The 12389-nt window shown below is 55.6% G+C and overlaps 1 protein-coding gene across 1 annotated transcript; it reads right to left on the reverse strand.

Moving 5' to 3' along the window:
• Positions 1 to 3040: 3040 nt before the first annotated feature.
• Positions 3041 to 12102, reverse strand: FBXO41 (F-box protein 41). Its single transcript, XM_042812418.1, has 12 exons — positions 11381 to 12102; positions 8773 to 8983; positions 8164 to 8243; positions 7760 to 8070; positions 7353 to 7594; positions 6816 to 6931; positions 6463 to 6615; positions 5154 to 5249; positions 4768 to 4886; positions 4383 to 4541; positions 3831 to 3946; positions 3041 to 3103 (listed from the first exon to the last, which is right to left on the reverse strand). The coding sequence occupies exons 1-12, from the start codon at positions 12100 to 12102 to the stop codon at positions 3041 to 3043; spliced, it is 2388 nt and encodes a 795-aa protein (XP_042668352.1).
• Positions 12103 to 12389: the final 287 nt, after the last annotated feature.

The raw sequence follows: 12389 nt of genomic DNA on the forward strand, positions 1-12389 counted from the left end.
TGGATGGAGCCAACCCCAGCCAGGGCTCTGTGCCACCTTCCTTGATGGGTGCACACAAAACCCAACACACGAGAGAGGCAGAAAAACATGGATTTGGGATGGATTTGGCCCCCAAGCTTTGCTGGTGTTGTTCCTCTTGAGACCCCTGTCCAGCCCCAAAGTTCAGGAGAAGGAGAATGCTGCTAACATTGGCTATGGAAGAACTTTGGGCAAGAAAAGAAAGAGCTCCTCCAAACTGTGGGAAGCTGCCAGGATCCCAAGCTAAAGCTTATCACTGCCTTTCTTCACCGTGGGACCCCTGGATTTGCTGGGGATTGTCATCGCAGAGCCCCCGAGGGGCTTCTCTGGGGTCTGGTGTGGGGTTGAGCTGATGCTGTGGTGGTGAAAACCATGGCCATGGGCACCCAGTGGGGCCACGCTGGTGGGATGGGGAGGGAACCAATGAGTGGAAGGAGTACAGAGCCGTTAACGAGCTAATTGCCATTACCAACCTGGGCAATGAGGGGACACTGGGAGGGCTGGAGGGACACAGGGCTCATTACCACCACTGTCACTGTGTCAGATACCTCCATCCCCAGCTGAGGAAGAGGAGGAGGAGGAAGGGAGACAACCAAACCCAGGCACTGAGAAAGGTGGAGAAAAAGCTCATTTCCCATCTTCAGAGCCTTGAACTTGCTCAGATCCTCCTGTGACACGGGATTTTGGTAAAAACGTGGCTTTGCAAAGCCAGAAATCTGACTTTTTTGGGAAGGTACCGAGGGGAGGCGGATGGCTTGGTCTGATCTCAGCACTGATGTGGGGTGAGGTTGTTCTGTTGTGACAAAACCCTCGTGGAGATGGGGGATGGGGACATCCCACGTGGCCGTGTCACCCTGTGATGCTCCGTGGCTGCAGTCTTCAGACACGGCTCTCCCATGGGATAGTCTTAAAGCATAGAGTGTATAAACATGCGGAGTATATCGTTTTCCTTTAAAATCTTTTTTTTCTTTTCTTCTTCTTTGTTTTGTATAGAAATAAATACTTACTTTGTTTCTTTTGAAGGGGATTTCACAGAGTCTCTGGGCCGCTTCCAATGGCCTCCACCGGGGCCACGCTCGTGGGATGGTGACAAAGTGGCACACAGGGCCAAAGCTTTGGTGGTTGGTGTTTTTTTTGCTGGTCGAGACATCCCTTGCTTCTTCTGCCCCTGGAATATGTGTGTCCAGGCCTCCCTGGGGTGGAGGTAACCCCTGGTGGATCTTATCCCTAGGACGTGGTAGTTTCTCACAGGCAGTTTTTGGGTTCCCGAGTTTGGTGCGTAGAGGGAGCAGCCTTCTCCTGGAAGGCCGCTGTCAGTGGGGGACTTCAGGTGCTTCAAATCAGGGGTTACAGCCAAAAAAAGGCATGCAACCCTACCCTGCTTTGGTGGGGGGACAACGTGGATGGGGTGAGGAGTGGGTGGAATGGTTTTCTGGGGTTGGAGAGACAACAGCTGCCCCCAGCCCACCACCAGCCTCGGTGATTTGGGTGTTTTCAAGGTTCCTATTGATTCCCAGCATGGTGGGAGCTCCAGGCTGAAATCTGATGCTTTCATGATGTGGTTGAGGATGGTGGTACCAAAATGAGTCTATAGATGCTCCACGGCAGCCCATCACCCAGCAGGATGGGGAGATGCTCTGGGAAGAGCTGGCTCCTCCCAGCCGTGCATGCACCATGGGCAGCCCTGTAGCCAACAGGCACCAAAACCTTCAGCAGTGTCCCAGGAGAAGGGGAAAATCCTCCCCAGATCTGCTCTTCCCAGTTGGTTTCTTTCAGCTTCTGAGCACACCTGGTTGGGGCGTGGGGTGGCAGAGAGCTGTGGTTAAGGACATGTCCGTGCTGCTGGCAGTGCTCTGACAAGTGTTCCCCATGGCCTGGGGACCTTTGGCATCTTCTCACCAGGGCAGAGGATGGAGACACCTTACCCTGTTGGTTGCCTTTCAAGAGCCTTTTTTCCTTTGGAAAAAAAGATGAGTGTTTGAGGGGAGATGGGGTAACGTCCTTGAAGGAAGAAGATAGCCAGAAGGAAAAGCCAGAAATAAAATAAGCTGTGGATATCGATATGGGCTCTACCAGGGCAGTTGGGCTGATACTTCAACCAGCTGCATTGGATGTCAGGAGTATTTGGCCAAGGTTTCTCCTTCAAGCTGCCCGATGAGGTGACAAAGGTGAAGCCCAGGCCAGTTCCTCTCTCCACACAACAACTCACTCCAGAGAGTTGGATCCATCTGGATCCATCGATCCAGAGTGGTGGATGTTGATGGGTGCAGGAGAGTGATCCGTGTTTCCTGGTGGAGGAGGATGTGGGATGTGGTGATTTATTGCCTTGGCAGAAGGGTTGAGTGGAGAGGATGGAGATCTCTGGAGAGCAACCATTGTTCCCAGTGTCTTCTGACTCCTGCAGCTTCAGGATGCAGCTCTGCCATCTGGGCTTGTGCTGTGACAGCTGCTGGTTCTGGGCAGCATTTACCCACATTTGGGTGCTCCTCTCAAATAAATGAAATGAAAGTGAACGGGAGCCCTGCAGGAGTGGCCCTTCCCACCCCACATCCACCGGCCCATGGAATGAACAAGGACACTCCAGTGGTGATGCACTGAGCACAGCACTCTGCAAAGAGCCCATGGGATGGGCTGGGCCATCCTCAGCGTCCATGCCAACAAACAGCCCCCCCAAAAAAGAGAGTTCCAAGAAAAAGGCATTCCCAAACAAAGGATCCTTGGCAATGAGCAGCCATGAGCTTCGAAGCCATCTTCCCTCCTGGGAAACAGCATGGACCTGCCCCTTTGGGCAGCTGGAAAATTTCCATGAGTAGCACCTTCTTGTCCGTGACACGTCCATGAGCCGGCCCTGCGGCGAGCGCCGGCTGCTCGCTAAGGCCTGCAAGAGTTTGGGGTTTTGTGCATGGGCTGGCATCTCCGAGCTCCAACGGCAACAGAGGAGCAGCAGCGATGGGTTTGGTTGTGCAGGGCCTCTGGCTCCACAGGGCAAGAGAGGGAATGTGCTTTGTGGTTCCCTGAAGGTCTAGCAGCCTCCTTCCACCTTGATGTGTAAGATCTTGGAGAAGCCGGGTCTTTTCCTCAGGGCCTGGAAGAGGAGCAGAGGGCAGGGTTGGTGTGGGAGCCAGCACTGGTCCTATGGGGCCAGCAAGGGGAGAGCATCTTGCATGCAACTATGGCAATGGGTCCCATCCCCACCACCTACATCCTATGAGGACCTGGTTCCTCACAGGACTGCCTCAATGCCTCCTAACCCCATGCCCTTGAAGCCAACTCTGGATTTGTTTCCTTCTTGGTGAAAAACATCGTTCATAGAACCTCGTAGAATCATAGAATCATTAGGGTTGGAAAAGACCACATCGAGTCCAACCATTTCCAGGGGACACTGATAGCTTGTGACAGATGACATGGATGTGCAGGGTTTGCATGGTGTGGTGGTGGGCAGGGAAGGACCTCCCAAAACTCCTTTTCCATAGAGTGTCCCTGAGGCTGGGGCTGGATGTGGGTTGGGGTTGCTGCTCACCGTTGCTCCTGCATGTGGGCTCAGCAGAGCATGGACCACATAAACCATCTCAGCTCACCTAGCTGTGCTGCTGAACGTGTCCCCATGTCCTGCCCTGCATCTAGGGCCTTGTGCCCTTGTGGAACCCAGCTGGCTGCAGGACGTGTATGAAGCAGAGCACGTCTTCAAGATATCCCCAGTGAGCTAAAAGGTTCTCTGTGGAGTGACTTCAGCAGTGGATAAGAATTTGTCCCCGGGTCCCACAGGAAGGGAGCTGCAGGCACATGAGTGTCCTGGAACCGGCGTGCTTTACCTGGAGTTTGTTCACCATTTCTTCAAACATCTTCTTGGCTTCGGGGCTGTGGGGCTCCTTGAAGTAGTCCACAATGCCCACCTGTACGACGATGGACTTCAGGTTCCGGCACACACCTGGGAGCAAAGACACAACCTGGATTTGCCATGACTGTGGGGACAGCTTCCCCAACATCTGGGATTTACCTTCCAACCCATCGTTATATATTTGGGGAAACCTCATCCTGATGACAGAGTAGACCTACTCTGGATGGCTGACCCACCTCCATGATGGATTCCAGTTGTCCTATCTCATTTCATCAGCCCCACCTCTTCCTTGTGAAACTTTATCCCATCCACATGGGTGTTCTCCCAGCTCTTCTTGACCCATCCCTGAGAGAAGGGTGTTGAGTCTCCCCTTAAAAACCTTCCATCACGGAGTTCCCAGCACCTCCCAGTGTCAATGCCGTATTCCTCCCAGTAGGGCTGGAAAGCCCCACTGGATCTTTTTATCTGGTGGCCTTTTGGTCAGCAGACAACGCTGTGTCCCTCCTCCACCAGCGCTGCTACTCACTGTTGAAATGCAGCAGAGCTTTGGGGGTGACGGGTGTGGAGGTCAGCACCAACATCTCCAAGCCCTTCAGCCCCTCTCGACACATCTCTGCCGCAACCTCTTGGTTGATCTCCGCCACGTGGTCCAGCTCCAGGACCTGCAGCCTCATGCAGTTTCGGGCTAGAAGGACAAAGAACCCACTGTTGGCACCCTATGGGGAAGGGCTGGGGACAGCTGATGGGAGTAGGGTGCTAGGAGGGATGGGGGGCAGCAGGGAGGAGCAAAGTCCACCCATGGTCACTGGAGTGGATTTGCCTGTTGAGATCATCACAGGGCATCTCTCAGGGGTATACAGTGCCCTCAGCAAGGTTCCCTTCTCCTGTCCCACTGGAGGAGAGCCACCTACCTAAGGATGCCAGGCCCTGGACACCACAGCCTGCCCCACCAATGCCCAGCGCCCGCAGGTGTGGCCAGCACCTCCCAATCATCTGAAGGCAGCGGTTGCTGAAACGTGTTGGCTGCTGGCTGGGGAGAGGAAGAAAATGTTTGATGTTCAATGTTCAGTCTCCTCAAAATATTTCTGTCTTGGGAAGGAGGTGCCTCTACTCAACAGCTCCCCATCTTTGCAGCAGGGGATAGGGCTAAGCTCCTGATCCCCCAGCTGACCTCCAGGATCACTGTTGAACTCACAAGGATCCCACAAGCCAATGTGGATCTGGCACCCAATTTCTCCCCCGCCCAGTGATCCCCTCGTGTTCAGCACAAACCCCAGTAGCTCAGTGTGGCTCTTACCAGGGATGCAGAGGTGCAACCTGGAGAGAGATGATGTCCCTGCAGCCTGCCCCGAGGGCCCAGATGACTTCATGACCCACAGGGTCTGTAGAGCTCCTGGAGTGAACACAGAACATACCTGGTGGGCCCAGCTGGCAGTGATGCTGCCCTGGGAGCTAGTCATTATGTATAACCAAAACACAACCATTTTCATCAGGAATGGTGCTTACAGATGTGCAACGTCAAGAAAGACAAGAGGCACTGAGGATCAGTGTCAAAGACAGCTGTCCTGAGATCACCAACCCAGGCCTCTCCTTACTGTTCCATCCTGAAGACAGAGGCCACGCTTTCTAACTTGGAATGACCTACTTTGAAACTTCAGACAAGCCTGAAAATAAGCGGTGGGTGTTACCGTGACCATTTCACACGTCCCCACTGAAGGCGCCTGCCAAGAGCCCCTCGTGAGTGTGACGGGTTAATTAGAGCATGAGTCAGAATCACAGGTTAATGATGTGCCAGGAGCTTGGACTCGCTCTAACGCCTTTGGAAGGGCAATGGCTGAATCTTTGGGTTAAACCTGGCGGCAGCAGGCTGTCTCGCAGCGTGGGGTTACAAGAGCTGCAGCCAAGCTCACTTGGTTCAACACAAGGCAGCCCCCTGAGCACACTTGGAAGGCCTTGAGAAGTGGCCAAGCCTGAGGAGCAGCCTGCGATATCCTCCAGGACCTGAGCACTGCCATGGACCTTGTGTCCTTGCTGTTGGGCAAGGTCTCCAAGTCAGGTCTTTGTGATTCCGTAGCAGAGCCATCCTCCTTTTCAGGACAGAGTCACAGAATTATCATAGAACCACAGCATGTCTCAGGTTTGAAGGTCTGTTAAAGATCATCTGCTTCCAACCCCAGACAGAGGGACCGAAAGTTCTCTACTCCCCATTAGGAAACCTCATCAGATGGTGACAGTCAGATGGTGACCTCATCAGGTGAAGCCACACTGGGACCCAGTTTTGATGCTCTTCTCCTTTGCCCATCTCTAACACAAAGCAGTGTCCCTGTACCAAGACCCCCGCTGGGCCAGGTGAGCAAGATGGGTAACGGGATGGTGGGAATGGACCAGCAAGGGGAATGACTACATGGGAATGTGCGAGAAGAGCGTGATGGTTATAGGAACACCTTTCATTTTTCCTTGAGTACACTGGGACTGGAGACATGGAGAAGTGAGTCTGTGTCATGCTTGACACAGCGAAGGGCACCAGAGGGGTCCCAGCACACTGCAGGGATACTCCTTGTCATCTCCCAGTGGGGAACTGCAGGGTCTGTGTGGGCCATCCTTACCGGTACGTGACAGCCTGCAGGGCCCGGCAGTAGCAGCTGGCCAGCCAGAGCGAGCGGTCGGTCAGCACGTTGGGGCAGTGTGAGATGCGTAGGATCAGCAGGTTGCTGCCCGTCGCCTTCAGCAGGGACTCCAAGCCGGCTTCCAGGCAGCCCCTGCAGGGATAGAGGCAGAATTAGGTGCTGGAAATCCACGGAGAGTGATGTGACCTGTGGGTGTTGGTGTCGGTGCCCAAAACCCTCAGCAGGAGCCGTTGGGTGGTGAATGGCCACTGGTGGAGAGGGGCCATGGGTGCTCACGGGACATCATCAGCTCTGAAGGGGTGCTGGGGGTGCCCGGGGCCGCGGGGACTCACCGTGTGCTCTTCATGTAGTCCTCCTTGCTCTCCTTCTTCCCCCTCTGGCGTGGCTTGAGGTTTTGGAGTGTGAGGGAGTGCATCTGGGTGCACCACTGGGACAGCATGGCCAGGAACTGGGGGACAGGGGTGGCCGTCACGGGGGGATATCCTCGGTGATGTCCCAACCACCCACCCTTGGCTATCTGGGGGGCCTTTGTGCACACCCTGCAGCGCACACGTGCACACACAACAACATGGGTGTTTCTGCCATAAGTTGGTGACAGTGCATACGTAAGGGCATGCGTGGACAGAACTATGCATAGAGCTGTGGGTGGATGTGAGTACAATGTGGAAATGTGAGGACAGGTGGGCCCATGCCCACAAACACTCATGCACGAGTGCACCCATCAGTGTGCGTACTGATGTCCCTTTGATGGTGACACCAGGAACCCTGCACACGTGGGCACACAATGCAAGCCAGGAGAATGGCTTCGTCCTTCTGAAAGAAAGACCTCTGAGGTCTCACCCCAAACTGTGCCACCCCTGTCCCCATACCTTGGAGGAGACCCTGGCATTCTCCAGCAGCACCCGCGTCCACACGGCCGGGTGCCGGGCCACAAACTTCCAGTCCTTGCACACCTCAGCCGCCCGCAGCAGGGTCTTGGTGTCCAGGTAGGTGAAGATGCAGAAGAGCGCTGCCCGCATCTTGAGGATCTCAGGGCTGATCACCTCGCTGCAGTGACCCGGGCTGCCCCTCTCCATCCGGCCCCCCTTGCTCATAGCCCCCTCGGACCTGGCTGTGGGACAGGGGCCATCAGTGCCATCGACAAAGGGATGCTCCACGTGGAGTTGAGGAAAAGGACAACCGAAAACCACGTGTCGTGTTGCCATTGCCCATCACAGTGACATCCCATCCCCCCATGCATCCTCCCCATCCTTGAGCCCCCCCACTGCACTCTCACCCGTCAGCCGACAGCTGCCAGCGGGCCGGGATGCGGCGACGCCAGGCACCTCCGGCTCCCAGCCTTCAGCCTCTGACTCAGTGGTGCGGGATCCCACGTCGGACACATCGCCCTCCTCGCCCTCCGTGCTGTTGCGGTAGGGTCTGCGGTGCCAATTTTGGATGGCTTGACGCCGCAGCCCTGAGCCCCGACCGCCGTCCCGCGCCGCGTAGGGATGTCCATCGGCGGTGTCGTCGGTGGGACACGGCTCTGCGCTGTCGCTGTCGTAGCAGCCTGAGCTCTGTGACACCGCTTTGGCCCGGCTTGAAGCCCTGGGGTTGATGATATCCAACCTCAGTGCTCATCATCATCCCCGAGGGTGGGTGTCCCCTTCCCGTTGTCCCAATAAAAACCCAAACGCTCACCCAGTGCTGGAAGAGGAGCGCTGGTTGGGAATGGCATAGGGGCCATGCATGGCTGCCCCCAGCCCTGGGTGCCGGTCTCTCTGTGGGGATAGATGAGAAAAGGAGCTAACATGGAGAAATACATCAGATGTGAGAAATGCAGGTGGACTTAGGCTCACGGAGTCATTAATGTTGGAAAAGAGCTCTAAGATCAAGTCTGGCTCCAGCCCATCCCCATTATGCCCACTAACCACGTCCCTCAATGCCACATCTCCACGGTTCTGGAATACCTCCAGAGACAGTGACTCTCCCACCTCCCTAGGCAGCCTGTCATTAACCCTGATCCTAACCCACCACTCATTCAGAGAAGAAATTTCTCCTAGTACCTAACCTGAAGTTCCCCTGGTTGAAGCTGTCACCTCCCACCCAATGTTCTGGGCTGTCCCAAGTGCATCTCCGGCATCATCCCCCGTGCCTTGCCTGTGTTCACTGCATGTAGCAACCGGACACCAACCAAGACCATTAATGAATCCCCCCTATCCCCACGGGTGCCCCCATCCCTCCCCACTGAACCCTGTTAGATCCAGAACCAGAGAAGCCACATGGTCGTGCCTGTGCCCGTGTGGGTACCGCTCGGCCGGCAGCCTTAGCGCCTGGCGTTCCGCAGCGTCCCAAACTGCCGTTCGGAGTCGTTCCACAGCTGCTGCTGATGATCTGAAGCTGCTTCTCAGCCCGGTCTGCCCGATCCAGCAGCTCCTCAATGAAGTGCTGCAGGCGCACCTTGGCGTTGGCCTCGCGGGCGGCCGTCTCCTTCAGGAACTGGTCGATCTGCAGCACCTCCCTGTGAGAGAGGGACAGCGAGTGACACTCATCCCCACTCAGTGCGTCTTCTTCCACTCAACCCCACTCCGTTTCCATCATGCGACTGGCCAGGGATGCCCATGTGCCTTGAATCCAGCCTGGTCTGGGGCTAATTCGGGCATACAGGGCAGCAGGAGGTGCTCTAGCATGCAGGATGAATGTGACCGCCTCATTTTGGAGGATGCAGCATCTCCAATGCCTCTGTTGGGATGCACAGCCCAGCCTAAGCCCCCGTTGCCAGGACTGGGGCCAGGCATGCGATGGAGCAGAGGGAGAAGAATGGTGACAGTGTAGCATGGATGGTGACGGCGTAGCATGATGATGGAGAAAAGCACTCTGCCTCGTGTGAGAAGGGCAGACTTAAGGAAAAAGCCTTATGGGCAGTCTGAATCCTGCTCAGCTTTATACCCTGGTATGCCCAGCGGGTACAGAGCCTCAGAGGCACTGTCGTTAATGTGTTAATTAGAAGGAGCTTGGGAGCCTTGAGCCAATGGACAGACTCAGGCAAATGAGGTTTGCCCTGCTGAGGTGCTGCTTCAGTCCTATAAACACATGCATCAAACACACTGCCATCACATCCCTGCAAATGCATGTGCCCCATAAATGCACGTTTGCACACTCAGGCATGCACAGCTGCTGAGCACACCCACACACACACACGCAGAGCCACACTTGCATGCAGAAGCACCATGGAAACAGAAATACACCCGGCCACACTCGTGCACTGAGCTGAACCGGAGGACGAAGAGGAAGAAGAGAAGGAGGCAGCCCATAGAGATGTAATTCGTGCCATTGATTATTAACTGCCGTTTGATGACCAATTAATTGTCCCTAATCCTGCTGCTTGCAGAGTGAGCTCACCAGCAATAATTTGGGAAGGCTCCTGGCAAGGTGCCCCACAGCTTTGGAGAGCAAATAGGGTGCTGGCACGTGGCTGGTGCTGTAAGGAGATGCTGATGGCTATCTCTTGCATCTCTCATTCCCATGGAACGGGTGGAAAAACACCCTCAGCAAAGCCAGCAGAGCTGAGGTGCAAACAGGCTGCCAGCAATAAATGTCACCAGCCTGCAGCGAGGGCTCTGGGATGTCACTGGGTGCTACAAGCTTCCTACCTCCTAGCTGATCCTCCTGGAAATAAGTCATTTAAGCCAGGGGGATCTTGTGGTCATAGAAGACCTATGAGATAGTGGATGGGCAGGAGGACTTCTCTAAGGGGACGCAAATCCAAGAGGTGTCTTTGGTGCATAACTAGGTTCTTAGGGGGCAACAGTGTGCATGAACCAAATAAGCCCCATCTGAACCATCGGCCTACTCCATCTGCTTCACATCCCTCCAGGCCCTGCTCAGTTGTCCATGCCATTGGCTCTTGTCCTTCTGCTGCCCACCCCAGAAATGCCCCTGGACAACACTCATGGGGCAGCTGATGGCAGCCCCTGAATCTCCTGCTCTGCACGCATCCACCTCCCAACCAAGAGTTATTGTCCTTATCCAGCACCTGGCATCATCCTGCTCTGCACCCCAGGACCATGCCTAACACTAGCAAATCCCATGGACATGAGCACTGTTTCCTACCCACAGTCATTATTTTGGAGTCCAAATCATTCATGAATGTGTAAAAGACACTGAAGACCAAGACAAGTCCTTGAGGAATCCCACCAGTGCTCCCAGTTCAGCACAACTGTGACTGCCTCCATTAACCTGATCCTCACTGACTTTGTAGGCACTGCCACGACCTCCAGCATTGCTAAGAAACTCTTTTTAACAAGGTCCTGTTTACGTGATAAACTCTGATGGACAAAAGGATCCCAAGCTTGGCTGGGGGAATCCCTGGAACAGCACTGGAGTGGAAAGAGGGGTTTGAATGGGCAACATGGGATGAAAATGAAGAGGGCAATGCCACAGTCTTAAACAGCGAGTTGAGGTATTACTACTCAGGTTACACCACTCCTTCTGGGAGAACAATCCTGAATCAGGCATGGCCGAGGTGTCCTCTTCATCTTTATAACCATGAGCATAAGCATGACTCAGCTGTGGGGCCAAAGGGGTGAACCAGCCCTGGTCTGGGGGACACCCATTGGAACAGCGTGGGCACTACCGTGTGGCCACAAGCATCCCCAGCAGGATGGCCATAAGCATCCCCAGTTTGGCCATGGGACTCTGGTGGCTTTGGACACAATCTCTCGTAAGAGCTTGGACATGAAGATGGAGGAGCTCAGATTTATATGGACACTTCCTCCACGTGTGGAGGAAGATGCAAACGCTAACGAGGGATGGTGCTAATGAGCGTTGTTTGGTGACAGCATTGGGCTCCTTGCAGCTCTCCACCAGGACTCATTGCCTCCCACCCCACAGCACGGAGAAGGAACAAAGCACTCACTGCTGCTTGCGGGTGAGCTCCTGCTCCTTCTGCACCAGGTCCTGCTTGAGCGAGGCCAGCATCTCCACGCTGACATCCACCTGGCGGGACAGCTCGGATGCACGGTCCTCCAGCTCCTGCTTCTCCCGGCTGAGCCTCAGGCTCTCCTGCTTGGCTTTCTCCAGCTCCGAGCTCTTGCGATCCAACTCCACCTGGAGCCGGCCGACCTGCGAGGCGATCTTCTGCTCCACCTCCTCCGTCAGCTTCTCCAGCCTCTTGTCCACCTCCAGCTTCTCGAAGGCGCGGATCTTCAAGCGAGCCAAGCCTTCCTCGTAGGCTGCATCCATAGCGGCTGGCGGCGTTGGGGCTGGAGCCACAGCCTTGCCCCGGGTGAAGATCTCAGTCAGTGGGATCTCAATCTCGTGGACATAACGAGGCGAAGGGGAGGAAGATGGAGCCGGCTCCAACTCTTCGGCGGGGACGAGGTCGCAGGAGAAGCGCTGCTCTTTGCCTTGGAAAGAGGTGCTCTCAAAGTAATCCCGCCGGGCAGCCGGTGTCAACAAGGCCCCGTCGGCGGCCAGCGGGAAGACGGCGGCATCGCAGATGCTGTTGGTCTTGGAGAGGACGTAGAGGGTTTCATAGGTGTGGTTGTACTCCAGGTGTGCCCGCAGCGAGGAGAGGCTGCGGAAACGCTTGTGCTCCCCGCACCGCGGACACCTGTAGGGCAGGTCCAACGAGGCCATCCCTCAGCTACGTGCCCCAACGCAGGGAAACCGTGCAGCATCGCTCATGGCGAGGGACGGACGGACGGGTGGAGCGGAGAATGGCTTGGGGAATGCTGGGCGGTGGGGTCACAGCTCCACATGGCGGGGTGGGAGTGCTGGGGCAGGAGCGGGATTCCGGCAAGTCTTGTGGGATGTCGGCATCAGGTGGTGCTGGGCACTGGAAGGGAGAGGGGTGTTAGTGACACGGGGATGACGGGTCCCCAAAAGTCCTTCCTCGGTCCTTCTCAGTTCCCGGTCTGCATCCC

Source organism: Centrocercus urophasianus, unplaced genomic scaffold (genome assembly GCF_019232065.1).
Source record: "Centrocercus urophasianus isolate 14NV4802_14NV808 unplaced genomic scaffold, USGS_Curo_1.0 seq_13, whole genome shotgun sequence".
NCBI classification, from domain to species: Eukaryota; Metazoa; Chordata; class Aves; order Galliformes; family Phasianidae; genus Centrocercus; species Centrocercus urophasianus.

Bases quoted from the DNA above. Each gene is read 5' to 3' on its own strand.
- FBXO41 (XM_042812418.1), bottom strand. From the start codon at position 12,102: ATGGCCTCGTTGGACCTGCCCTACAGGTGTCCGCGGTGCGGGGAGCAC. The intron at 8,071-8,163 runs GTGAGCGTTTGG...CATCAACCCCAG, and splicing joins CGCTCCTCTTCCAGCACTGG to GGCTTCAAGCCGGGCCAAAG. The intron at 5,250-6,462 runs GTAAGGATGGCC...TGTTCACTCCAG, and splicing joins CTGCAGGCTGTCACGTACCG to GAGCTCTACAGACCCTGTGG.